Source organism: Camelus dromedarius, chromosome X, assembly GCF_036321535.1.
Source record: "Camelus dromedarius isolate mCamDro1 chromosome X, mCamDro1.pat, whole genome shotgun sequence".
NCBI classification, from domain to species: Eukaryota; Metazoa; Chordata; class Mammalia; order Artiodactyla; family Camelidae; genus Camelus; species Camelus dromedarius.
Genome location: NC_087472.1, coordinates 108,639,582 through 108,667,300, shown reverse-complemented (window position 1 = coordinate 108,667,300; position 27,719 = coordinate 108,639,582). Strand labels below are relative to the sequence as shown.

Genomic DNA, 27,719 nt, shown 5'->3' with positions numbered 1-27,719 from the left:
GGATCCCGGGGCTGAGGGCAGAGTGGGTCGGTCGGCGCGGGAACAGGCCGGCGCAGGGACTCCTGCGACGCTTCCGGCCTCACCTGCGCGGCCGCCCACCGCCCGGCGGCCTCGGGAACAAAGGCGGGGGCGCCGGACGTCCGCGCGTCCCAAGATGGAGGGGACCGGGGGCTCCGGTCACCGCCCGGCCCGCCTCGCCCCGGCCCACCCTGCGTGGGCGCTTCCGCCGCCTCACCTGCCACGCCTCGGCCTCCGGGGCAGCGGGCGGAGGCGCCCCGAGCCTCCAAGGGTCGCTCAGGGCCCGAGCGGGAGGAAAGGCCGGACCTCGCTCGAGCCGCGGACGCCGCCGTCCCCTGGCCCCGCGGGTCGCGCCCCTCATACCGCGCGCGCGACCCCGGCTGCCCCCAGCCAGCGCCGGCCCCCAGCCCCCTGCCCTTGGCGCGCGGCTAGAGGTCCGGCGCGCGGTCCCAGCCTCGAGGCAACCTGGGGAGCCCCGGGCGCGCGTCCCCGGCCCTCGCGCCTCTCTCCGCCCCTCCCACCCTCGGCGGCCGCGCGGGTCCCGGAGCGCGCGCCTCCCCCCGCCCTCCCACCCTCCGGGCAACTCGCGGGAGCCCGAGCGCGCGCCCCGCCCCCTGCCCCAGAGCGGCGCGAGCCCCAGAGCGCGCGCCCGGCCTCGCCGCTCCCCGCCCCCGCCCACTCCCCGCCGGCCGGCCGGCCGGCCCGCCCCCTCTGGGGCCCGCCCTCCCCCGGGCGCACTGCCGCCCGTCCTCCCGGCTCCCTCCCTGCCCCGGGCCGGCACTTTCCTCCCAAGTTGCAGCGTAAGTTCGCCCGAGGCCGGCGGCGGCGGGGGCGCCGGGAGCCTCCCTCGCCCTCGGCCGGCCTGGGCTCCCCGGAGTGCATGGGCGCGGGTCGGGCGGCCCTGGGGGCCTGAGCGGCCGCGCCGCCTCCTCTCCCCGAGCCCCGCGCCATGGAGGGCGTCGAGCCCCGTGCGCGGCCGGAGCGCCTGGCGGAGGCCGAGGCGCGGGCGGCCGATGGCGGGCGCCTGGTGGAGGTGCAGCTGAGCGGCGGCGCCCCGTGGGGCTTCACCCTGAAGGGCGGCCGCGAGCACGGCGAGCCTCTGGTCATCACCAAGGTAAGGCATGCCCGGGATCCGCACGGTGACACCCTGGAGGTGGCTGGGGGGCAGGGGACTCGTCGGGGATAGGAGCATTGGAAGGCGCGCCCCGTCGCGCCCCTGGACCCGGGACGCACGTCTGGCCGGGCCACCTGTGGGGACGTGGGCACAGGGACACGTATAGGTGTGTGGTCCGGGCGCCACCTTGGCCGCTTGTGTTGTTTCCCAGTCTTGCTGGCTCCCAGCGCCGCTCAGAGTTTAAATGGCTCCTGTTCCAGGTCCCTTCCCCTCCCCCTCCGGGCCTGTTAGCCTGCCTAGAGGTCGGGGAGGAACGGAGCGGGGGGTGAACAGACCCGTCCCCACCTGTTTGCTTCTCCGCGTCCTTCTTTATGTACCCCTTGGACCTGCGCCTCTTATCATTATAAGAAGCCCAGACTAGCAGCTGCCGCTGCCGCCAGCCTAGCTTTTGGATTCCCTAAAGCCCATTAATATTTACTGACTTCGGGCTTCCATCCCGAGGTCCGCAGCACTCCAGATACCTGCAAAAACATACTGAAACTTTTCAGCGTCCTTTATAAAAGTGGGATTTTATCTCCAGTAATGAGTTCCTAGTCTGTCTCATAAGGAATGTGGGGGGGGTGTGTAGGGAGTTACTTTAGAACTGAATTCATTTCTCTCAAAACAGAAAACCCATCTTGAAACTTACCAGCTGAACCTGTATCAACCTGTAAAAACACACAAAAAGCAAACCAATCGTCCTGTTTTCTTCTAGTTAAAACTGTCTATTGGTCAGTTTCTCTGGGAAGGTCTGGGCCACACCATTCCTGGGGACAAAGTTCCCTTTAAAATGCAAAAATTCTTGGCTCCTAGAAGCGTTTGAAGGTGACTTACTGGCTTTCTCTGCTTTCCTGCTTCACCACTGCGAGAAGAAATAGTGACTCCTAACCCGCTCTGCCAGGATTGAATTTGGAAAGTGGTGTGGCTTTGTTGTCCAGATAGCAAATGAGACACCAAACTTCTCTATTCTTTGTTTTCTCTCATTTTTATATTTATAAAACTAGAGACTTTGAGGAGAGGCTTGTTTAGGTGTGCACTGTGTTTATGTTGAACTGGGAGAAGAGGCTGTCATTATTACAGATTTCACCAGTGTGCAACCCAGTAATGAACTGTATTCTTTGAAAAGTTGGGGGACAGTCATAGTGTGAACAACTTGTGCAGGAAGGGGACTTTCTGTATATGTGTGTATGAAAGCGTATCAGTCTGTGCTTTTTTAATAGGGCATTTCTGCTGGTAAAAGTTTGAAAGATAGCAGGTAAATTACACCTTTAGTATTTCATGTATTTCTTTTAAAGAAGGACACACACACAATTCAATCTGTCTTCCTTGGACTTGCCTTTATAGCCGATGGAGTTAGTTGTAAAACATTATTTGAGGTGAAGGCTTGCTTTTTCTTTTTTTTTTTTTAAGGCTTGCTTTTTAGATTTACACAGTATAAGAAAGCTGGAAGAGACCATAATCTCCAAAATTCAGTTGTTTTACCAGAAGCTGAAGAAAGGGAAAGTGCCTCCTTTCTGTGTACTCCAAGTTCTGAAAAAACCCTGTGTATTCTTAGCGGTTTCTGTTCTCCCTGTCCAGGAGCGCCCTGTTCTCGAAACTGAAGGAGGTGGGCAGGAAAAGCCACGGACACACACCAGGGCCTATTCAGAGCACAGGAGGCAGTTTCTCCCTGATTTGGCTCCTTTCTTGGCTCTCAGTAGTTGCTAAGGTTTTTTGGGTTTTTTTTGAAAGTTTTTGTGGCTAGCCTGCCAGCAGTGTACACGCTCTGCCTTTCCAGATGGTGCTTCAGGGTTCTGCAGAAATAAAAATGTTTGCAATTCTTATCTGAGATGCTTGTATGTCCCTCTGTTAAACTGCTACTAGGTTTTTATAGGTGCTTCGATGTGACTGGAGATTTGTGGTTTCTTTGCTTAGGATGGAGAGGATTCAGGGCAGTCTGGGACATCTGTGCTAAATTTCCACGCACACTTGTCTATACATGCGTACATGCATGCTTGCACACGAATGTTTCTTAACCACGCATTGTATTGCATGGTATTGGCAGTATTTCACATACTTGTTTTGTCTCCTGGATTAAGTCATCAATGTTGCTTACTTACAATCCAACAGCTGGTGATTAACTGTCACATTATTAGGAAAAGGATGAAGGAAAGCGTGTCCGTTATAACCACTTAAATAATGGAAATAGTCGGTTGTGATGGAGTTGGGGGGGATTGTTCCACCACCAGAATTTGGATTAATCCAAGCTGTGAATCTTCCTTTCTCAATAGCTATTGAAAAATCTTTAGGGCTCATTAAATAGTAGTTCTTCTAATAGTTTTTTTTTTGCATTAAAAAAACCCTTGTAATTAAATAGTTACATATTAGAGCCCTGAGAGATTATACAGATCATTTCTAACAGAATCTGACTTGGAAGAAACCTGATCCAGTGCAAGAAGATACACCCTTTTTATGATGATGAGTGTCTGGTTTGAGAGCTTCCGGGGAGTGTGTACATCTTAGAACTGCAAATGATGCCAAGAACAAGGCTGGTTCAATCCCTGATCTCCCGATGGAGTTTGTTAGCCCATTTTAGAGATGAAACAGCTAAGACCAAGGGAGGTTAAATGGTGTGCCTGGAGGTCACAAACCTGGCAAGTCTTAGAAGGACCCTGAGGACAAGCTCTTGATTCTCAGTGTCCCTGCTTCCCCTCCAGTCAGTGCCACCTGCTCTCAGCTGGAATCACTTGCAGTGCTACGTTCAATAACTTTGTCACATCCAGTCGGTGATATTCTGTGCTGGATCATTCTTCTTGGTGGGGTTGTCCTGTGTCTGGTGGAAGTACCGCAGCTTCCCCCACCTCTACCCACTGGCACCCCTCCTCCGGGGGTGACAACCAAAAAAAAGTCCACAGACACTGCCAAATGTCCCCTGGGCACACAGTCACCCTGGCTAGGTTGACTGTATATCACTTTTGCTTTGAAAGGGTTTTAGCTTTCAAAGCTCGTACTTAATTCTTCTTTTTGAAGGTCCTGGCCTGTTGGGTGGTGTGCTCGGAGGCCCCTGGTGTAGCCAGGCTTGGCGTGGAGGGCTGTTTTCTTCCTAAGCGCTGGCCCTGATAATAGGCTTTATTTACATAGTAAAACTCAAACAAATACTTGCTTCATCTGCATTTTTGTAGCTGGAAAAAAGGAAATCGAAGCAGGAACTCCCGAGGGCTGTGTTTTATGGGCTTTCAGCAGAGCTGCCTTTTCTCCGGGTTTTCTTTCCTCTGGATTGAGGTTGAAGGGAAACTGACTTCCCAGGAGTGGCATTCCTGGAATGTGAGGTGCATGTGTGAGGTCCCGCTGAAAGGTGGCAACCGGATTTGTAACCACTCAGTACACTTACACTGACTTGCAGCCTGACGTTTTACTGGGGCTGGAAAATACACAAAACCCCATTTGTCCACGCTGCTGTCCACAAAGGAGCAGAAATAACGTCCATGCCCTGAGAAACTACAAAGACTTTGACTTGTTGGATTTCTGAGACAGTGCTTTGCTGCGAGACATTTCAGGAGCTGCGTGAGGAGAGCCGACGTCGTCCGTGGCCCTGCTGTTTTTGCGGGTTCCTTTCCCCATCAACTCAGCAAGTGTAAAACTTCAGTGGGGGCAGGGAGGGGCCTGATTTCTCAAATGTCACCGGAGGGGCTAGAATTCCAAAAAGGCAGTTGGGGATCCATTAGGAAGCATTCAGCGTGCCAGCTGGGTGTCAGCATGCCCCCTGCGGCCTCAGGAATGTTTGTTAATGGGAAGGAATGAAGCCCCAGCCCCTCCTTTTCACCACTTCTTAGAGTCCTCCCTACCCCCCATGGTGTCCCTTCCCTCCAAGAATGCTGGCATCTTAGCCACGACCTCCAAAGAAGACAGTAGTTTGGGCCTGGCCTGGTTCCAAGGGTGGCTCTTTTGGGAACCCATTGATTTTCAAGTTGCCTTTGGGGGACAGAAGCATCCTGGAAGGATGCCCCGGCCTGAGGCGCCCTCTCACTGGGCTTCAGACCAGGAAACGTTGCACTGGATGCGAGGCTCAGTCCTTTAATGTCCTTCCTAGTTTGAATGCTGAGGGTGGGATAGCAGGGAGTCAGGGCACGTGTCTGTGGGGCGTGGGGGCACACAGCCAGGTGGCTAATGTCCTGTGTCCACCGCTAGCCAGAGCTCCTGACAGCGAGCGTTCAGGGCGGAGACTGGCTGTGGCTGGTGGGTCCGGGGGAGGCACATTCCGTACTGGTCTGAAAAGGGGCTCCCTTTTACAGAGCTGTGCTGAGTCATGGTCATTGGTGACCTGGCAGCCCTGGCCCGGAGATGTTGTCCTGATGTCCATATGTATGTCCCCAAGAGTCACTTTCTTTGTCAGTTACTGCTAAAGGTCTGGAAAAAGAGCGATGTGTTGAATTCAGCATGGGAGCTGGTGGAGCTAAGCCTGTCGGGATTCTGCTTGCTTTCTGTGTTTCAGCACAGTCCAGAGTCAGCAAGTGCGCTCAGGAGCACCGCCACCTGCCCAGGGTCCAGAGAGGTGAGCGGTGGGTGGGGAGGGGCTGCGGGTACTGCTCTGGCCGCGGCAGCCCCTGGGCGCTGTGAGGGCCCAGCCGCGTTGAGGCCCCCTGCAGCCTTCTGATTATTTGGAGCAGTGTCATTCTAAAGGCTCATTTGTATTTAAGAATTAATAGTGCGGTTAAAAAAAATAGTGAGTTTTTTTTCCCCTGTGCTGAAAGACCTTTTCAGTCGGTAGACCTGCCTTACCAACGGCCATTCAAATATCTCTTTATCACCCTGTCCCAGCCTTTGCCTTACTCTGTCCTGCGAGTGCTCAGTACCGGTCCTCCAGAGGTGTTTTGGGTGCGGAAGTGGGAAGTCAGGTAAAGAGTCTGGAGTCTGCAGCTTTGGGTTTCACCTGGCGGAGGGTCCTTCCTCTCCTAGAAGTTAATTCAGCATGACTCACATCTGTAAATCCAGAGACTTCGACAGTGGGCAAAGCTCTAAACTTCAGCTGTGCCTCAAGCTTCTTCACTGTGATGGCGTTTACTCTTCCTGGTTCAGTTAGGAGTATTTCTTAACATGACCTAACATCCATCTTTGGAAAAAAAGAAAACGAGTTTGCCTGAGAGCTACGTGTAGAAGAGAATGAGAATGAAAGGCTCATAAAAATAGTCATTTTCACCTTGGGCCAGCAAGCTGGGATTTCTTAACTCACCTTCCTAGTTCACGGCCAGAGAAACTGGGCTCCTAGCTTGGAAAGGGCTGGTTTGTCTGGAGAGCAGCTGGGAGTCGTCCCCTTGGCAGAGCTGTTTTGTGTCAGCATGCAAATAAACCTGGCTTTGTGGGTTTCTCCAGGGCTCTGTGGAGCTTTTCTTTTTGTCCACTGGGCACAGTGTAAATATTCGACAAGATAATTTAAGGGTTTAAAGGCTGAACAGACTTTTGATTCAGTCTCACCTCTTTTCCTTTCAGACACTGTAGTCAGGCTTGGGGCCATCCTTTGAGGAGAAATTCTGCAAGCCATGCCTCTTCTGGGCTGAAGCTTCCACCCACATGAAGAATTCTGAAAGCTCAGGGTTGCACAGCGCTCTTTTGGTCTTTTTTAAAACCTTGCTAGTGTCCAACACAGGGAGGGTGTGTTCTGGAAGAATTGTTTTCCTGTAACTGTTGGATGGGGTATTTGCATGGCCATGTGGTTGATGGAGCCTCTTCCGTTTAGCAGTGTGAGTGTTACAGCCTCTCTTTGAGGGGAACACGTCTTAGTAGAAGGACAGTAGTGGTGTATCATTAAAAAAATAATTGGACTAATCTTGCTTTAAGTTCAAACAGACAGGGTTGTGTGAAAAGCCAGGAGGTTCAGAATTACAAAGCAAAAGTAACTTTTTTTTTTTTTTTTTTTTTTACCTTTGCTGTTTTTGAAATCTCTGGAGTGTTAAGCAGGAGGCCATGTCAGCAGCCTCTGTTGGGTGGTGGGTAGGGAGGACACAGCTCTGGAGGGGCTGGGAAAGGTTGGGACAGCTTTTCTCTGGGCCAAAGAAGACTTCAGGTCAAAGGCAAATTGTGAAGGTCGCCAAGAACCCAGGCAGGGTGGATCCTCAGAGGCAACATTTTTACTTTTTCATGGGAGGAAAGGGACAAAGTGTTAGTGTATCTTTTTGAGTTTTGTTTTAATTTTTATCAAAGTGGCTCTTGCACAGTTTAAATAATCAAATAGTTCTTGGGGGCTTGTTATCATACCAGCAGCTCCACACTGTCACTTCCTCTTCCCTAGAGAAGCTATTGAAACTTTTTAGCGGATTTCTTTTGGCGTTTGCTTATGTTCTATGTTGCTGTTACTTGTGTTTGTTCCATTTTAGGGTAACTACTACCTTCCCACTGCAGCAGCCTGGGATTTAGTCTTTTTTCCCACACACCACTTTCCCGCCAGCTACCCAGAAGCATTTCTTGGGCCCCCATACTCCCAGCATAACGACGTCATAATAATGGTTAGAAGGGTTTTCAACCTTAGCACTATCCACATTAGAGGCCAGATAATTCTTTGCGCTGGGGCTGTCCTGTGCGTTGTAGGATGGTGAGCAGCACCCTGGCCTCCACCCACTAGATGGCAGTGCAGATTCCCCCATCCGCCATAATTGAGATGATCAAAAGCATCTCCAGACGTTGCCACATGTGCCCTGGGGGACCAAAATCGCCCCCTTTGAGAACCACTGGGTTGGCAGTATTCAGTGTTCACGTTATTTTGAATTCCAGTGCTATGAGCCTGTAGTGCAAGCTATGGTTATTTCTCTTGCACGAGTCTTCATAATCACAGGGTTAATGATAGACTTTGTTTCTTTGCGTGGTTTTCTATGTGCTTAACACTGATTCAGCCTCCAAATCTTCCCCAACCGTGAGAGCTCTTTTACTGTATTCAGACACACAGGGGGTGGACTTTTGAGACCTCCTCTGTCGGAAAGTGCCGTTATTTTACCTTGACAGTAAGTGGATTGTTGAGTGTGGGGGTATGAGTTGGCGAGTTTTCCCTGCGCACTGTCTTTGCAGGTGGTGTTCTAGTCTCTTCTGGTGTACAGTACTGTTGGGGAGGCGAGAAAACTATGTTTCTTTTTTCTTTTTTTTTTTTTTTTAGAGATGCCTCTAATTTTTCCTGTCTTATTTTAAATTTCTCTGTATTTTTCTTCTACTTGGGAGACTTTGGGCAACCTTATCTTTCAATGCTTCCATTGAGTTTTAAATGTGTACTTTCAGAAGTTTTTTTTTTTTTTTTTTTTCATGTCTGCCCCTTATTCTGGCCACCAGTTTACTATGGGAAGACTTTGAGCTCGAGTTTCAATGTGTCTCCTAGAGAGTTTGTTACTGATTTTGACCACTGAGTTTTGGGCGTGTAGAGAAATATTTAATGCAGACGCGCATCTATTGCTCAGCGCTGGAGCCTCAGCTGCGCTACTTACAGGCCACTGGAAGTGATTATTTTCTGCTTTCCACCAAAACCTTTTCTTGAGTAATACTGTTTTTTCTTTTTGTAGTATGCGTGAAAGGTCACTCTTTCACATCAATGTGACATTCAGAAGAATAGGATTTTAAACAGTGGTTTGGGAAGTGACAATGGCGGGAAGTGAGGGTTAGATACCGCCATGACAGCAAGCCCCATTTCTTCACTGCTTTGCTCTCGGGCAGTAGGAAATCTTCCAGGGCACTGACTTGGACCCACAGGCCTGGTAGAGATGCTGCCTGCCCACTGGACTCCCCACGTCCTCTTCCTCTGGACACACTGCTGGACCACATTTCCCAGCTTCCCTTGCAGCTGTGTGGCCATGTGACGGTTCTACCCAGTCCAGTGTGAGTAGAAGTGATGTGGGCCATTTAGGGCCTGCACTGCTTCCCCTCTGGTTGTCTGGAATGAAGACGGCCCTAGGCCCCACCTCATCAGCACGGGCCCCTGAGTGCCCGAGGGGGCAGCTGCTCCTCGCGTGGTTACCCTCCTAGTAGTACCAGTGTGAGAGCAGACAGAAGCCTCTGTCATCATCGGGCCGTCGCACATTTCTTGGATTACTTGCTATAGGAGTAGACCATTCTAAGAAGTGAAATCTGGAGAGAAAGCAAAAGTTTTCCGTTTCACAAATACACTAGCTTTGAGAGACTGATTTATATGTTAACTTACACCCATGCGGGAGGGGTGATTATTTACCGTGTAGAAGGAATCACTGTGGGTGTCCAGTTAGCACGTGGCTTATTCCCTGCACGCTTATTACATAGAATGAGACCTGCACACCCAGAGGTTCAGCATCTTTCCACCTTAGCTTTTTCTCTCACCTGGTAATTTAATTTTCTGTCTTGCTTTACCTTCCCCTTTTTGCCTAGGAGATGTGGGGAGGTGGGACAGAGGCGGGGAGAACCCTCAGTCCGGCCCTCAGGTAGGGCTGACCCGAGGAGAGGAGAGTCGGGGGCCAGCTGCTGGCATGACATCAGGGAGTAGAACTATCTTCTGGTAAATTGTCCTTTACTTACCGCTTTGGTTACAGCTCAGAAGGTGTTGCCTGGGAGGCTTACACGTTAAATCCTCATGGACTGAGCTGCCTCTGGCAGGAGAAAGAAGTCTGATCTTATGTGGCAGACTGTTCCTTTCCCTGGGGGACAGAGCATAGACACCTGAGGTGGACTGTCGAAGAGAGGGAGATAAGATGAGTGCGGAGTAAAGCTGGCCCCAGAGGAAGGTGGCTTTGCGGAGGGGGTCTGAGGGTTTGGGGCAGCGGGTGCTAAGAGGGGTGGGGAAGGAGGGCCTCTTCTGTCCCAGGTGTTGGGCAGTATGGAAACCTGCGAAGCGAAGGACGGGTTCCAGGGGCCTGGAGCCCCTGGACTGGTGGCCCTCCCTGTCTTTAACAAGAGGCGAAGGGATTCTTTGCCTGTGGCTTGGAAATGCTGAAGTTGACAAAATTCTGCTGCTGATAAAATTCTGCCTCTGTCTGTGTGAATCATGACACGTTTGTAAATTTGTCAACACAGTGATATTTATCTCTGCTAATTGTACATGTGCTTATCAGTTTGTAAGCGTCATGAGACTGTTTTTTCTTGTTGCAGAAACATTAAGACCATCTTTAAAAAATTGAAAGTAAAGGAAAAAATCATCAGTAGCCTAAAATATATAATAATCTTATTTCTGGTAGTGCAACTGTTGTGAATGTTTTTCCCGTCTCAGTGGAATTCTTGGCTTTCTACCATGCAGATCTACTTTTGAATTGCTTGAAGATAATGCTCTTAAGGGTTACGGTGTCGACAATCTTTGGAATCAGATGGTAGCTTAAAGGAAGGTTACTTTTGTGTACGCGTCTTGGAATTTAAAAAATTTTATATTTTGTTATTGTGGCATATATTGTGATTTAGCTTTTTCTAAACGGGCCTATAACAAAGGAAGCCCTAACTTTGGGAAAACTGAGTAGTTTTCTATTGATCCAACAACTGTGTGCTTTCTTGTTCTGTGCAGCGTTTCTTTTAATTTGCATGAATGTTTGGATGCCTGAATGTTGAATGAAAGTTTGGAAAGGAAACATCTGGACTTGGAAAGACAGGCCTGCTGCTGCTTGAATCGTATTCATTTTGTGTTCATTTCCCCACCAAGATCCTACACGGCCGAGGCCACTGCGGTTTACGAGCTGCGGTGGGGTTGCTGTTTCCCATCTCCTCCCCGCTTTCGGTGGCTGGTGTTTGGGAGAAAGGCCTTGAGAACCTCATAGCACTGTGTGTGCTTGTGGAATTTTGCCCCCAAGGGTAAGTTTAACGTCCTCTGCTGGTTATCCAGGATGCTCCTCCTCGTGCCCGAGGCAGGAACCAGGTTTGCTTTTAGAGTCTGAATCTCACTTTATCCCTGTTGTGATTGCCCTCCTGAGAGGTAGCTGTCTCGATTATGGGAGAACTGTCTTCCTGACTGCTGTGGGAGCGGCCTTTACCGGCTCTCTCCCCCTTGGCCATCCTCGCTGTGTAGGTTTCTCCTGGAGAGCCATCCTTTTTCTCTCCTTTCTTGGCCAGGTGGCCTCATGCGCTGCAGGAGGCCAGCAGATGGCTCCCAGGTCTCTGGGTGCAGCCCCAGCCTCCGGAACGGCCCCTTGGCGCTGCCGAGGCCCCCAGTGTGATGCAGATGGAGAATGTTCATCTCCCTGCACCTTCCCTAGTTCTCCTGCACTGTTGAAGGTGTATCCCCAAATCCAGGAGTCATCCTTGACACCTCTCTCCCTGGCACCTTCCATGTCCAACTGATCGCTGAGTCCTCGGACCTACATGTCTTGCGTTTGTAGCTTCTCTTCCCCCCCTGATGTCACTGCCTCCGTGATTGCTCGCCAGGACCGGTCTCCAACTTGCCCACCGCGTCTGGACTCCCTGCCTGCCGACCTCGGGTGGCGTGTATGCCAAACCCAGCTGGGCTTCGCAGGCTCTTGCTGGAAGGGCCCCGGTAACTCCTCGTGGGGCGCCTTACCTGTGTGCAGAAGGTTCTTTACGTTTTATCTCCTGCCCATTCCCAGCCTCTTCCACTGTCACTTCTCCTACCTTGACTAAGGAAGGGGCCTTAGTGTTTCTAAAGAACACGGCCAGACATGTTGTGAAGGCGCTACAGAGTGATGCTTCTCAGGCCTGGCAGTGGCGGGGGTGACCTGCACCCCGGAACTTGGGCAGTGGGAGGAAAACCAAGATGCAGAGTGGCCCCGAGTCCTGGTCTCCTGTAAAGAGGGTGGTCCTGCCCCACCACGAAAAGGAGAGCAATCAGTGCTTGTGTCAGAATCCCAAGACGGAGGCACTTGTTTTGCTCTCTTCTTTTCCAGATTGCTTGTAGCAGGGTGCTGCTTTGTCCTGGAAAGGAGCGAGTGCTCACACATTTAAAGGAAGCCCTGCCCGAATCCCCAGAGGGCTGCCCTGACTCTCAGTCCCCTGCCCTCCCACTAATGCTTCCCAAGTCCCTTTGGAACCAGACTTAAGTGTCGCAGGCAGGTTGAGGATGGGCTGGCCCGGTGAGTGTCGGGGAGGCAGAGGGCCTGACCCATGACCAGCCTGGGGGGCAGGCCCAGCTGAGCACGTGACCCCAGGCTGGTGCCCTGGCGGAGGTGTGGGGGAGTGGGGTCTTCCTGCGGATCCACATAGTGGCCACAGTCTGACTTCCTGGTGGTCCTCGTGGGCCCGAGTGCATTCTGTTGTCTGGGTCTTCGTGCATTTCTTCCAAGTGTGCACCCTCTCAGATGAAAGGTGTATTGTACAGTGTTTGAGGAAGCCCCTTCCCTGTCCTGGGGTGGCTGGAGAGGGTGCAGGGTAGGCCTGCCTGAATTTTTTTTATCTTAAGTTTTGAAAATTAGAAAAACTGAAATATAAGTCACATACCACAAAGTGCACCCTTTAAAAGTATACAGTTGGGTGGTTTTTACTACACTCGCTGCGCTGTGCAGCCCACAGTCTATGTAATATGATCTAAATGAACATTTTTGTCACCCCAAATAGGAATGTGCTTGTGAGCAGTCACTCCCCATCCCCACCGCTCCAGCCCCAGGCCAGCACGAATCTCCTTCCTGTCTCCGTGGGCTTGCCTCTTTTGGCCATTTCATCAAATGGAATCACACAGTGTGACCCCGTGCATCTGGCTATTTTCACTCAGTGTAATGTTTTCGAGGCTCATCCACATTGTAGCCTGTCAGTACTTCATTCCTTTTTTTTTTTTTTTGTCTTGATAATTTTTAAAAAATATATTTTTATTTAAGTATAGTCAGTTTACAATGTTGTGTCAGAGCTTCATTCCTTTTAATGGCAGAGTAATACTCCATTACAGGGATGGAGTGCATTTTGTTTATCCATTTGTTGGTGATCAGGTCAGTTAGGGCTCCAGTCGGGGCCTTTGAGTGCAGAAGTGCATTAGAGCCCATTTCTCTGTGTGACTTAAAATCTTAAAAAAAATTTTTTTTTTGTTGCTGGGGGTAGGTGATTAGATTTATTTATTTTTTTTCTGAGGAGGTACTGGGGATTGAACCCAGGACCTTGTGCTTGCTAAGCATGCACTCTACCACTTGAGCTATATCCTCCTCCCACTTAAAATCTGTCTTAAGATAAATTTTTAAAGTGTAAAAATCCTCAGGATTTTATAAAATTGCATGCCCCCCTTTCTCTGAAATCCATGTGAAGTACCAGAAGTCTCAACTTGGCAATAAACATACTCATGATATTTCTAATATTTGGACGATCCTCTCTAAACTAGAGGTCAGCAGACTTTTCCTGCAGAAGGCAGAGTGTTTTTGGCTTTGTGGACTGAACAACTCCTCCCTGCTGCTGTGGCCTGAAAACAGTCATAGACAAGGTGGAGAGGCAGAGGGAGGCCACCCCAGCAAGCTTTTCACAGTGGGGTCCCAGACAGGCAGCATCAGTATCACCCAGGGACTTGTTACATGCACAGTCTTGGCCCCACTCCAGACCCTCTAAACTCCAAACTAGGGGTCCGCTGGGAGCTGCCCAGGTGGTTTGATGCTGGCTCCAGTTTGAGAACTGCTGCTCTGGAGAGGTGTGGCCCGTCTGCCGTTTGCATCAGAATTAGCAAGTGCAGACCCACTGAGTCTGGGTTCCTGGTGCCCAGGATTCTGAATTTTAACCATGGTCTCAAGATGGTCTTATGCCCGTGGAATAAGAACCAGTTTCTAAAGCAGTGCGTCTCTGGACCAGTAGAGGGAATGAGGAAGGTGTCAGGGAACTTCTCAAGGACTTGAGTGGAGAGGTTAGTGAGAAGAGGGTGAGTGTGGAAGATTGGGGTGAGGTGGCTCAGCATTACTCTATTATGAAATGTGCCTGGAGTCCCTGGTCCCAGAAGGTGGATTTCTTTCTCCTAACACCTCATGTGTATCCTGCAGCTGGGAGTTCCTGGAATTGAAATTAAGCCCCTCTAATATAGCTATTACACACCACATTTCCTAATGCGTGTGTTCAGGATTGGAAACGAGAACAGGTCAAGAGCATCCTTCGTGATTCCATTGATATCAGATGTGCAGCACAGGCAGGTGCGCGGAGACAGAGCTGGCTGGCGGTTGTCAGGGGCAGGTTTGGGAGGGGGCTGCGGGTGGGCGGAGAATGTGCTGGAATTAGAGAATTCGTGTACTCACACAGCTGAGTATACTAAACACCAGTGAATTTACACTTTAAAGGGGTGAATTTTGTGGAATGTGAGTTATAGCTCAATAAAGCTGTTATTTAACATAAAGAAATGGATCAAACTGGTCAGCCCTATTCTTGAGTTGCCGAGACCCCCCGAGAGGAGGCTGACTGGAAGGCCCCTTGCAGACCTGGTCCTCTGGGCAGATTCTTTTGGCTCCCACCGTGCACATCACGGGATTCCTCTGCTGGTGGGGGTCGGACCCACAGGCAGACAGCCTGGGGAGACAGTCAGTGCTCCTTCCTCAGGGAGAATCAGCCCTGACAGCTGGAGGACCTCCTGGGCTGGGGAGAGGGCTCCCCGGTGCTGTTCCTGCAGGTCAGAGGAAGGGGAGGAGGCTGCAGGAGGTGAGGTGGGCCCTGGGAGCCAGGGAAGGTTTTAAAGCAGGAGGTGGTGGCAGGGGTCTCTCTGCAGCAGAAGGCAAATGGGTGCAGGGGTGTGGGGGAGGAATCAGGCTCCTGGTGCTGACAAAGAAAAGCAAGGGGTCTGAGTGGTACCCTGAGTCACAGCAGGGCCACCTGGCGCTTGGATGGAGGATGCTGGAGGTGGCCCTGAATAAGCTGTGGCTGCAGGTGCCAGTCGCCTCTCCCTATCCTGCCCGATGGAGGCCCAGGGCTGGGCAGGGATGGGAGTCCCAGCTCCTATGTGCAGGTGGCACCTCCAGAAAGCTCTGGGAAGGGAGCAGGTGTGTGCAGGGCAGACCCGGCCCTGCTTCTTTGCCCAGGTGTGATGGGCAGGTGCTGTCTCAACTGGCTCGCCCAGGGCCACGGGGAACAGGTTTGCTGGAGCGCCTCCCCACGGGCCTTGGTCCCTTCCTGCCGGCTCCTAACAACACTTGGCTGGAGTTGTTTCTGTGTTACCACGCTTGGTCCTAGCTGCTTCTAAAGGGAAGGAATCAGGTGGGAAAAGTTCCCTGAGACTGAGAATTATTAACGAGTAGTTGTCTAGTTGAGTCATTTGAGTTACTTTGACTTAACTTTTCTCCTTTTAACAGAACAGCAGTCAAAATAAGGATAAAACAGACAGAACAAAGGACAGGTATCGGCTGGGCTTTCCTGGAAGGGAAGATTAGAGGCATTTTCCTTTCCTTGAAATAACCTGCAGCCAGCGCTTCCTGGTGAAGACTGAATGTCAGGAGCTCTGGAAGTGACAGGAAAGCTGAAGGATCAGTTGTCCCTGTCACTAACAGAGTTACGGAGAGTGTCTCCACCTGGAAGTGTGTTCCCTGTTTGAGGGGTTACAGACCCCATGTAGAAATGACCTCTGTGCATAATGGGAAAAAAATAATTTAAAAGTCCTGTCCAACTGGGAGGGACAGTAAATATCAAACAACCGTGGGCAGAGCAGCCTGCTCTTGGGGGATCCAGTTCCAGAAGGAGCATTCAGGGCCAGTCTTCCTTTGTGAATTAGCCCAGAAGAAACAGTACTAATCCCCACAAATCTGTAACTCATCAGATGGATGGCCTCATTTTGCAGACTGACAACCATTCTGGTTATGTGACTACTGCCAAATTAATTGCACTCTAGGATAAAAATCTATGGTTATATAATCTAATAAATCTTTTCTGTGTTTCGTTCTTTTATTTCTTTCTTTTTTTTTTTTTTTACTTTTTACCTTTCCTCACTATTCTTTTTAATTTTTATTTAAAAATTTTTTTAAATTCTTATTTTTTATTGAAATGTACTCAATTCACAATGTTAGTTTCATGTGTTCAGCAAAGGAATTCAGTTATACATATCCATATATACATATATATTTTCAGATTCTTTTTTTTATAGGTTTACTTACTTTATTTTTAAATTTATTGATTTACTTATTTTTTTAACGGAGGTACTGGGGATTAGAACCCAGGACCTCCTGCATGCTAAGCAGGCACTCTACCACTGAGCTATATACCCTCCCTCCTTTCTTGTTATTCTTAATCATAGATTGTATTTGAATTGTCACCAGGTTATACTTTTTGTAGTTATGCCTTCATCTAAAATTGCACAGTGTGCCATGAAAATGTAATCGAGGATTAGTCACTATTCTCAGAAAGAAGGAGGATCTGTACAAAGTCACTTTTGGTTTTCTGCTTTGTTTTGTTTTTGGTAGCAATCATGAAATTATGGTCCAGATTTAAGTGAGGAAACACCATTGAGGTTTTAGGTGAACGAGGTTACTAGATTCTGGGTTTTCCCTCAAATCTTTCTAGTATAACTGTTTAAGAAAAAATCACTGATTTCTAGATAAGAGAAGGGAACATGCAAGTTCAGCTCCATGAACCTCGAAGTCTTCATTGATTCTCTCTCCTCCCCAGGAATAATGCATTTGGACCAAAGTAGCTGCAGGAACTCCTTAGTTCCCGGTTTCAGAGCCTCTGTGTCCAGGGAACACTGATGGGGACTGGAATGCGGGCGGGCGGCGGATCTATAGCCCCGCTGTGCTTCTGTGATCCCAGCACTCAGGAATCCTGCCCTTTTGAACTGTGCAGGGTCTTAGCCAGGCCGGGCCAGTTAATGTGGCTGTTTTCCCCCATTAGGACGCCGCATTAGGGCTCAGGCCCTGGGATGTGCAGGGAGACATGCTCCAAGCCAAACATGGCCACAAGTCCCTGGTGGGTCCCCACTCACAGGGACTGCCAGCTTCTTAGCTGCGTGGGGTGCTCAGGATAGCTCCTGGAAAGGAATGAGGCATTTTCACTTCTTTTAATGAAGGAGCTCCTTTTCAGATGTGATGGAGTAAAAGCAGGAAAGATTCCTCCAAAGTGAAAGGTCCTTTTTCTGACACTGTGAGCTTTGGAAGAATAAGCCCTAAATATCAAAATGCAGAGGTTATAGAGTAACAGGTGCTTGGAACAGCTTTAAAGGGCTCAGTCTAGAAAATTCAAGCTTTAAAAAATTTCTTTCTGGCTCAATATTAAAGAGAAAAGCAGACTGCCCTTGAACAGAAGGAAAGGAATTTCGAGGAATGTATTTTAAGTCTGCTTCATTCACCGAGGTGATTACGCCATGACTGTCCTTAGTAGAGACCACATTGTGTAATTAGTCCTTGCTTCAGGAAAACGGTATTTGTCCGAATAGCCCTGTGAGAGCATGAAATTTTATTCTTTCTTCTTTCAATTGAAGTAGAGTGGGTTTACAATGTTGTGTTAATTTCTGGTGTGTAGTATAGTGATTCAGTTATACATATATATATTCCTTTTCAGATTCTTTTTCATTATAGGCTATTACAAGGTATTGAATATAGTTCCCTGTGCGATACAGTAGGACCTTGTGGTTTATCTTGAAATTTTAATTTTCGCTTTTACAGGTTTTGGGTTTTCACCAGATGGCGAGGCTCTTGTGTTCTGTTCCCGTAATCCAGCTGCGGATGAGAAAATTAATGAGCTGGTGTTTTAGGGAAATTCACGCTGGTGGTTTCTCCTCTTCCTGTGTTTATAACCACACTGATAAAAATGCAGCCTGCCTAGCTCATTCTTCAGGAACTTGGGTGTTAAGGACAATCTGCACAGTCCTGGGGAGATGGGTGTTCTGTAACAGTTTTTATTCGACACTGCGTGCCCAAGCTGCGTTCTCAGTACCGTAAGCAGGGAACATGTGTGTTGCAGGGAGAACAAGTGGGGAGCTGTGTCCGTCTCGGGGGGTGCCCCCCCATCTCCGGTCTGTGCCTGTGAGTCACCTGCAGACCTTGGAAAAGGGGAGGTGGGCTCAGGCTGCAGGTCTGCCAGGCCCGTGGACATGTTCAGAGCTCTCCGGGGGGATTCCACCTTGACCTGTGGGCTCCAGCAGCTGCACCAGCCCCTGTAGCACTGCTTCCCCAGCAGCAACTCCAGGGCCTGGCAGCAGGGACCGGGGTTCCCCTAGGATCAGCAGCACCCCCTCACTGCCTGGCACCAGACACAGTTTAGCTCCTCAGTGACCTTTGTCAAGGTCTTCCTGTCTTCACTTTCTTTTTGCACGTTGGGTTTTGCAAGCAGGTCTCCAGTCATCCAGGCCGAGCTTTTTGTGGATAACCTAGTTTAACTGGGTTTGGGTGGCCCAGAGAGAATAGCTTTATGAGCACTATAAGGTAATGGTAACATCTGAAGTTTATTCCAGATAACTTCTCTTTGATAGCTATCATTTTAATCTTTTTAGGTCTCTTTTTCTAAGAATAACTTTATTTTCAGCTCTTATTGATGATTTAAAAACAGTGCAACAACAAAAAAATCGCTCTGTACATTTGATGAGCAGGATTTAGGAAATTTGTGCAAAGGCATAAACGCATGTGAAAGGTGGACAGTGGTAAAGGATGGCCACCCTTAAGGCCTCTGTTCAGATTTAAAACCGAAGTGACACTGACTCCTGGAAATGGTCCTGTACGTTTTGAGCAGGTAAAGGGGCTCGACTTTACATTTCCTTGGGGGCGGCGGAATGAGACCCCAGCTGCAGGTTGGGATCTCCTGGTGGGAGGGGGAGGGGCCGTGAAGGCTGCTGGTCCCTGGCTACAGCCCAGAGCAGTTAAGTCAGCAGCACGGGGGTGGCCCAGGTGGCAGTGATTGTAAAGCTGGCCGGGAGAGTTTAATGTGCAACCACGTGGAGAACCACGGCCTTACACTTAAGGTTTTATCTGTGTTGGGAGGTTTACAGACAGGGAGCAAGAGCTCTCTGCAAAACTCAAGAGGAGAATTCAGTCCATCCGTCCAGAGGCTCCCCTGGGTGACCTAGGTGTGCTTTCTGCCCCCCAGGTAGCACATGTTGGCCAGGGCGGGGAAGCGGGGTCAGCTTTGGCTGCGCTCCCCTGGCCAAGGGGGTCACGGGGAGGGAGAGGGGTAGTCTCCACGCTGAGGCTGGAGCCCAGGGATTTTAAAAGAGAGAGTTGGGGTGGTGAGCTGTGTTTGTGGGGTGCTGGCTACCTAGTGTAGACCAGCCAGGTGCCGGGCTAAGTGCTTTACAGAAGACATTCTCTGGGCAGACGGGCTCTCTGAGCCAGCGTCCGCCTCCTGGGGGACCTTGTCAGAAATGCACGAGCAGGGCCGGCTGCATCAGAGGTTCGGGTGGGGGTCGGCGAGGTGCGTTTTAGGGCCCCTCCGGGGGATCCTCATTGCAGGCCCACGTTTGGGAACCTCTGCTCGCAGCCTTTCACTTACTCCTCACGTCCGCTCTGTGGAAGCGCTGATTATTTCTTAACACGTTACAGCTGAGGGAGTCAGTGTTCTCCGCGTTACAGGTGTTGGAAGTCGAGCGGGGGTGGGGCGGAGGGGAGGGTAAGTCAGGTTGGAGGTGGAGCGGGTGGACTGCGCAGCCGCGCGCGCAGAGGGCCAGGAGCCCTGAGGCTCCGGGACTTGGGGCTGCGCGTTGGAAACCCCTGAATCCCGAGTCAGTCGCCTTTGCTACAGCTCCTTCCAGAGCTGAGGGTGAAATGAGACGTGAGTGGTGAGTGTGGGGCTGGGAGGTGGTGTTAGATGGTTAGCTTTGAAAAAACACTTATCTGGATCTCGGGGGTGGCTTTTTTGTTCTCTTTTATGCCCGACTGTAGTGTTTGTTTTTTTTTTCTTTTTAAACAAAACTGTGCATGTGTATACATACACATAAATCTACAGACAAAGGGTAAAGCGGGGGTTATTTCCATTGGAACGGGCAAAAAGCACACCTCAGCAGGTGTGGCGTAAAGGCCGTAGAATTATGTCTGAGTGAGGAAGCCAGACGCTGACCGCTCCTCCTGGGTTGAGCTTGGACAGTTGCTTAAAATCTGAGGGCAGTTGTCCAAACTTGGAGTGCATGGGTTGGTTTGAGCGTGTTTCTGATGGTAGTATTACCAGCAACACCAGTCAGATTCCCTGCTTTTCTATGTCTTTGCAGTAAGTATGATGGTGTGTTGGGCCAGGCCGACACCTGGTCACTGGTGGCAATGCCCAGAGCTGTGCTTTGGCCATGTTACTATGGCCCAGTCACCATGACAGGAGAGGCAGTAACAGGACCACTGTCAGTCCAGACAGCAGGTGGCTGCACACTCTCTCTTCCCTTTCAGTCCCACCTAGTGTCCTAGGGTTCACAGACTGGGAGCCAGCCTGAGTACATGACTTTTTTTTGGTGGGGGAAGGTAATCAGATTTATTTATTTATTATTTAGTGGAGGTACTAGGGATTGAACCCAGGACCTCATGCATCATGCTAGGCATGCGCTCTGCCACTGAGCTATACACCCGCCCCCCAAGACTTTTTTTATACATGAAAAGTAGAACAGAGAACCTCAGGGTTGAAAAATTGCTGTTGGCTGAAGATGAGTCACAAATGAGGCTATTTTCTGAAGTTAGCACCTAAGTCAGATAGAAAGTATGATTCAGGTGGGAAAAGAGTGTACATCTGTTTGTTGTGGCGTGGTCACCTGAATGTGCTTGTTACAACATCCCAGCTGCGTGGGTACCAAGGTTGGTTATGCCGCGTGCAGGTCCAGGACTCAGACCCCACGCAGGGATCCACGTGTCCAGGTTGGTTGGGAGAGCATTTCGAGCCAGTGTTCGTGAGGCTCGTGATTTAATGGCTTCAGAAAATAATCGGATTGTTTCAGATTCCCGGCGGCATGTCCAGGTGCTTCTGAGGGTTCTGAGGATTTGGACCTGGAAGAGGCAGGGGACCACTGTTTGCACTTTGTTGGTAAGTGTGATCTGGTTGGAAAAATCAAGTTCAGGGGTGGGCGCACAGGCTCGGGTACCTCTCTGATGCGTCTCGTGGACTCTGCTGGCTCCCTCTTACTGGGGTGCATGTGCAGGTCATCAGGAGAGCTGGTGAGGTAGGCAGGCTCATCATTAGGAAGCCCTTTATTCAGAAATAGGCAGAATGGGGTAGGGAGTGGGCACAGCTGGAACGATTGGGAGCGCCCCACAAGCTGGAAAAGCCAGCGGGATCCGGGCTGTGGAGCAGGTTGCGGGTGAGTGTGTGGCGGGGCCTTGGGTGGGTTGCCCGGCGGGCGCCAGTGCTGGTGGACTGTGATGTGTGCGCGGTGCTCTGGGGCCCTGTCACCGGCCCCCAGTGGGTGTCGTCCTCGTGCTGCCTAGCTGGGCGGGTCACCAGGTGTTCCCCTGGCTCAGGTTGAGACAGCAAATATTTGATGTCTCTTGTTTGTGTCTAGGTGGTCAGAGAAACCCACCTAGTAGGTGGGTCAGAGGGAGGGAGAGGACTGACTTGTCCTGGTTTCGGCAGCAGAAAGTGGCTGGATGCAGCCGTTTTGATGTGACCATGCACTTGCAGAGGAGGGGAGAGATGGGAGGACGCAGTCACGGGGAGTGTTTCCCTCTAGCTTCTTAGAGTGTTTTCTGGCATCGCTTGGCAAAGGGACTCTGCAGGCAGTCCCTAGACTGTGCTTCCTAGGAAATGACATGTCTGAAAATCGCAGGCTTATAGCACTGTCTGCATGTGCCCGCATGGTCACGCTGGTGGAGAGCAGGAACAGAGCGACCTCCGTGGGGAGTGGGCGTGCTCTTCCCAGCCTTTCTCCTTGCCCCCCGGGCACTTGATTGTGCAACTCACCTGCTTTTCTCTCCAGCTTTCCTGTTAAAATAATGAGTGACTGGTCTTTCCTCTCCAAGAGTGAGGATTCCGTTCTGAGTTTCCTGGGTGATTCTGAAATTCCCCTCTCGAGGTCATGGTTGAGGAAATAGTTCAGACTATTGGGCGTGATGTCTGATCTGCAAACCATGTTTGCTATAACCCTGCTGTGAATCTCTGTCCACATTTTTAGCCTCCCCTTGCTCTCAGGGACCTCATAACTCTTTAAGTATCAGTTAGTAAGACATTGAGCACGGAGGAATACTCACAGTGGAGACCCACAAGCACTTTTATACCTGTGTCTGATGACTGGAACAGAGGACTTGAGAGAGCCAGAATTGTTCCGGTTGCAGGAGACCAAAGCATAGATGAATACCCTCAGTGCAGAAGGGATTACCTGGGCTCACCCAGCTGGCAGAGTCTCAAAGATGAGTCAGGGATGATGGGAGGCGGGGCATGCTGATACTAGAGGGCCATGCGTTCCTTCTCCACTCCCCTAGGGTCTGGTTGTGTCCCTCCTCCTGGTTCACTTCCCCGTCCCCACGGGATGGGAAAGGTAGCCACAGGTGGCCCTGGGCTCGTGCCCTACAGGCTGCCTTTTCAAAGGGAGTCCCTCCTCCCTGTCAGGCCTCACAAAGGTTCTCATCAGCCTGGACCCAGGGGTGACTTTGCCCCCCACATGTCTGGAGGCCCTTTTGGTTGTCTTAAGGAGGGGGAAGGTGGCCCCTGGCACCCAGTGGGTAGAGGCTAGGGCTTCTGCTGAACACACTGTGATGCACAGGCTGCTCCCACCACAGGCAGCAATCCATCCCGACGTGTCAATACTGAGCTGAGGACCGCAGCCCTGGACCCAGCGGCTGGTCCCGTGCGTGGGTTTAGTGGTGTGCCCTCATTGTTGGGAACGGGGCAGGGGAAACCTGTGGGGTTCAGATGGTTTCCCTAAGAGGAAGGGGTGCTGGCAGACAAGCAGGAGTCTATGGGAGTTAGCCGCTGGGTGTGGGGGTCCCTCCCCTCTGGTATGTTCTCAGAGTGGTGTGCACACAGCGGGTGGTCCGTGGTTGCTTGCTAAAATGGATGTAGGTTGTGGGTGCGTCCCAGGTTCTCTTACAGCGGGGTGGATACCTCTGGTCTGGTGCTGGGGTTGGAACTGAGAGCAGACCAAGCAAGGGTAATTGATAAGCTCTTTGGAGAGTCATCTGATACTGCTGCTCGCTGTCCTGCCCAGCCCCCTTTCTCTGCCTTGGTTTTGTTTGTACAGACCTTGTCACTTTGTCGGCTATTTTTACACCCATTCTCTTTCCCTGCGTCGTCGGTGTCATTACTTAGTTGGACGCCGTCCCTTTCTTTCTTCACATGTCATCTGCTGGCCCCGTTGATGTCTTGAGGCCAGAAGGGACTTCTGGTTACACACCCTTGTGTGTTGGGGAAAACACTGACGTCCAGGGAGGTACAGGACACTCCCCAGGGTCACACATGGCAGGAAGATGCCTAAGAGGCTTGCCTGGGGCTGTTTCTTTTTAAAAAATTGATGCGGATGACACAAAATTACTTCTAAAGAGTCATAAAAACAATGACACAGAATTACGTAATTACTTCTAAAGACTCATAAAAACAATGACACAGAATTACGTAATTACTTCTAAAGACTCATAAAAGCAATGGCAGCGCATACTGATTTTTAAAAAAAAATCATTCCAGCCCGGGATTTCAGAGATTTGTTCAAAGTAAATACAGACTTACCTCCTTTGAGTCTCTGTATTACATGGCATTTTTTTTTCCAGTTATAAGTCTTCGGGCTGATGATGTGACATTATAGGGGTGCTATCTGGGTGGTCTTTAAGACTGTTTTTTAGGGCAGTTTTAAATGTACAATCAAAGTGAGAGGAGGCTACAGAAATGCCCAGTATAGCCCCCGCCCCTACACGTGCAACCCTGCCCCACTGTCAACATCCTACCCTCTCTGCTCCATCTCTTCATCCCCTCTAGCCCAACCATTGGTCCTTTTACTGTCTCCACAGTGTGGCTTTTTCCAGAATGTCATAGAGTTGGGGGCGGTAATTAGTTTATTTTAAATTTTTTTGATGGAGGGACTGGGGATTGAACCTGGGACCTTGTGCATGCTCTCTACCCCTGAGCTATACCCTCCCTGCCAGAATATCATAGAGTTGGAATCATAACAGAAGGTAGCTTTTCCCATTGGCTTCTTTGATTTAGTAATGTGCGTTCAAGTTTCCTCCATGTCTTTTATACCATTTTTTTTTTTTTTAGTTGTGGAGCAGAAAAATCACGTAACTCCTTAGAGAATTGAATTTCGATTCAAAAAATACATTGCACAACCCCCCCGCCGCAAAACTTGCCCTTTTCTCTGGATAGCTGGGCGGCTGCTTTCTGGTCTCCGGTTGTCCTGCACAATGTCTTTGAAAATAATATCACTCAGTGACTGTTGATGATGTAGCAAGTTCTCCACATGTGGGACGTAAGCTACGTGTTTGACCCCACAGCAGCTCCCAGCCGGGCAATGTTATTCTTGTTGGCAAGCGAGGAAAGTGGAGGGGGAACACCTTTGTCCAAGGCTGTGAGCCAGTAAACAGGGTGTGCAAATCCAGGCTCTCATCCCAGACGCTGGGTACTTCCCACCCCTGTCTCTGACCGTTGTGGCCTTGGCATTCCTGAGTGGGGCGGGGCACGTGGGCCGAAGATTCCCTGAGGACACCATGCCCCGTTCCAGTTCCAGACCGTCTTCAAAACGTTGTTGAGAGTTGCTGTTGGGATCAAACAAGAGCCACTACTGAAAATACTCTTCTATTTGTTTAAAACCTCCTGTAAGGAATTTGTTTCTAGCTGAGATACAAAGTTTGTTCCTGTCCTTTCAGTCGTGTGTCATGTTTTGAGTGTTGCTTACTAAAATTAGCTCTTGTTGTAAAAGAGGGCCACCGTCCCCTCTGTTCCCTGGCACCTCTTCCTCCGCCTCCCGTGTGGCTTTGTCCTGTCTTGTCCTGGCCAGCTGACCCTCATGTCTTATCTGGCTGCACATTCCGTCTCTCAGGAGCCTTCTCTTCCCGTGCCATCAGCCTGCCCGGGTTCTTGTCCCTGCCCGGCCCTCTGGTCCCTCTGTTCCTCCTTCTGTGGTTTGGCCGTGCCCTCTGCCACCTGCTGTCCCAGGGGGCCCTGGACTTAGATGTCCTTACACGCTTGGCATCACGTGTGGCGGGCCGTGCTGCCTGTGAGATCCGTTTGTCTCTTCCTCGGGGTGACTGAAGGTAAGCAGGAGGTGCTGGAAACGCCCTCTCTTGGAGGTGTCCAGAGGGAGGTCAAGGGCTGGAGGTCCAGTTAGGTGGGCAAGTCATTGCTCGAAGGCTCTGGATTACAGAAGATTGTCCCCAGGGACGGGGTGAGGAGAAGGGAGGAGGTGAGGGAAGGAAGGGAATGGGTGGATGGAGAGGAATGGTGATGAATGCTGAAGAAGCCGACAGAGAAGAAACTAGAAACAATGGGATGGCGGCAGTCTAGACTTTGCGTGTGAAGGCATCCCCAAGGAACCTTGCCTCTGTGCTGGCGGGACACTTCCTCCCGTGCCTGCCTGCCTGCCTGCCTGCCTGCCTGCCTGCCTGCCTGCCTGCCTGCCTTCTGAATCAGCCTGCAAACTCCCATGTGAGGTGGACGGTTTCCCTAAACTGCCTTGGAGCCTCTTTGGAAGGAGTTAGGGCGAGGATCACCTGGGAAGGAAAGGGAGCCCTGGGGCGGATGGGCAAGTGTAGGGGGGTTACCATCACATCAGACCCAAGCAGAAGCGGCCCCACCTGAGGGCACATGCAGGATCGGGCTGCTGGGGGCCGCAGAGCTGCCGCCCCTGGTTTCGCGGCAGAGCCCATCTGCAGGGCCCAGTGGGGAGGGAGGTGTGAGCCCGCTGTCTGTGCCTGGTCCCTGGTGTCCAGCTCACGGGAACTGGAGCTTTGCACTGGATTTGTTCTGAAACTTCTGCACTTGCAGCGCCAAGAACTGGGAGGCTCCATGGGGAGGCGTGGGCTTATCTGAGGCCAGTCAAGGTCATTTGACACAGCACGCCCCGTCTTGCAGGGAGCTTCTCATCCTTACAGAGAGCACGGTTTATTCTGTTAACCCTGGACACAGCTTGCTGATGCAAACAACGCATACCGATATTGACTGTAAATACATGCTTTCCTGTCAAAACTGGGAGTCAGGAAATTTGACTCAAACATCTGACTTACACTTTGTGGTTGCTTGAAGGACCAGAAGTCCCCAGGAAGAAGGGGTGGGTTGTATACATGTATGTATGGGTGTGTTGGTGGAAAATAACTCCTGGGAATCTGTAATTCTGTCTCCCCACTTCTGCCCGTCTCCTGCTGGGGGCCAGTTTCTTCACCCCACTCCTCTTTTTTCTTCGTGGGTGAGCACAGTTGAAATATGTGATGACTGGTCTTGGTTTCCTCATCTGTAAAACGGGTGGAAAACCCTCCCTTGTAGCACTGTTTCCAGGACCTGTGGGGCCTGATGTGTTGCCTGACCATTAAGCAGTGCTCAGCAGGTTGGAGCCAGAAACCACAAGGACAGGCTCTGTCTCTCAACTGTGTGTCTGGACATCCGTCTTCCCTCTGCACTGTCCTTTGCCAGCCTGTCTCCTCCCTTGCTTGCCTCCGTGTTTTGTCTTCCTCCCTATCTTCCTCTCTCTTCCCTCCCCCTCCCTTTCCTTTCCTTTCCTTTATGGCTTTATGTAGGTCTGTCATTCCCATCCTGTAAAGTTCACCCGTGTTAAGTGTGCAATCCAGTGACTTAGTAAAGTTAGGGTAGGGCGTCCCCACAGTCCAATTTTCCAGAACACGTCCGTCACCCCAAAGGATCCTTTGTGCCCATCCAGTCATCACTCTGTTCCCACCCCAGTCCCAGGCAACCCTGAATCTCCTTTCTGTCTCTCTGGATTTGCCTATTCTGGACATTTCATAGAAATGGAATGGTCCTCTCTGTGGCCTTTTGTGTCTGGCTTCATCCACTCAGCACAACGTTTTCAAGGTTCATCCGTGCAGCAATGTGTCCTACTTCCTTCCTTTTTCTTGCTGAATACGAGTCCATTGCGTGGACAGACTGCATTTGCTTGTTCAATCACAGCTGCTGGACGTCCTCACTGTTGCCCCCGCTGACTGTGCGCGTGGGCGGTTCCCCACCTCCTCTGGGCACCTGGGGAGTTGGCCAGGCTCTGTGACCAGGAGAAGGCAGGTCACTTAAGTCCTTGGACTATCAGTCCCATCACCTGTAAGCAAGCAGGGTTTAAGAAATGTCGTACACTCATTAGGAAAATCTAATAAACCAAATATTTGAAAAATGTGTTTCATGTCGTGTCTGTCTGACCTCAGGAAGTAACTCTGAATTCTTGGGATGTGGAGAAAAACCCCCAGCTTCATCAAAATGACAGCTAAATGGAGAGAGGCTTGTTCTCCACGTAGCTTTTCTTAAGATAAAATGTGTGGTGTGCACATGTCCTGTCTTGCCCTCCTGCAAATGTGGAATGTGTACGCCTGCAGAGGCGGGGTTCACGGTGTCTGGGGGGCTGTGGGCTGCACCCTGAGACCGAATTCCTCGTCTTGTGTTGTCAGTCTGCCCTCTTCGTGGCGTGGCACTGGCCCTGGGTGGTCCGGGACACTGTGCTGCGGGTCCTCCCGCACGGGGTCAGTGAGTCCTTTGCCGGCCCCGGCTCTGCAGTCAGTCTTCCCGGCCTGGGACGGCAGCTGACGCTTGTTCCCGTGTTAAGGATCGGGCCACGGGGTCACGGTTTGTCCAGAAGAGCGGGAATTCCCAGAAGAGCGGGAATGTGGTGGCCCCGGACACTTGCTGAGGGAGGTGAGGATTGAGTCCGGGAGGTGGCTGG

The 27,719-nt window shown here is 50.9% G+C and overlaps 1 protein-coding gene across 1 annotated transcript in view; it reads left to right on the top strand.

Moving 5' to 3' along the window:
• The first annotated feature begins 944 nt into the window (after positions 1–944).
• Positions 945–27,719, top strand: part of SHROOM2 (shroom family member 2) — a 113,680-nt gene continuing 86,905 nt past the window's right edge. The window contains exon 1 of the mRNA XM_031446655.2: positions 945–1,132. Coding sequence (XP_031302515.2) covers positions 968–1,132 — 165 coding nt within the window. The 5' untranslated portion in view covers positions 945–967. The remainder of the gene's footprint in view (positions 1,133–27,719) is intronic.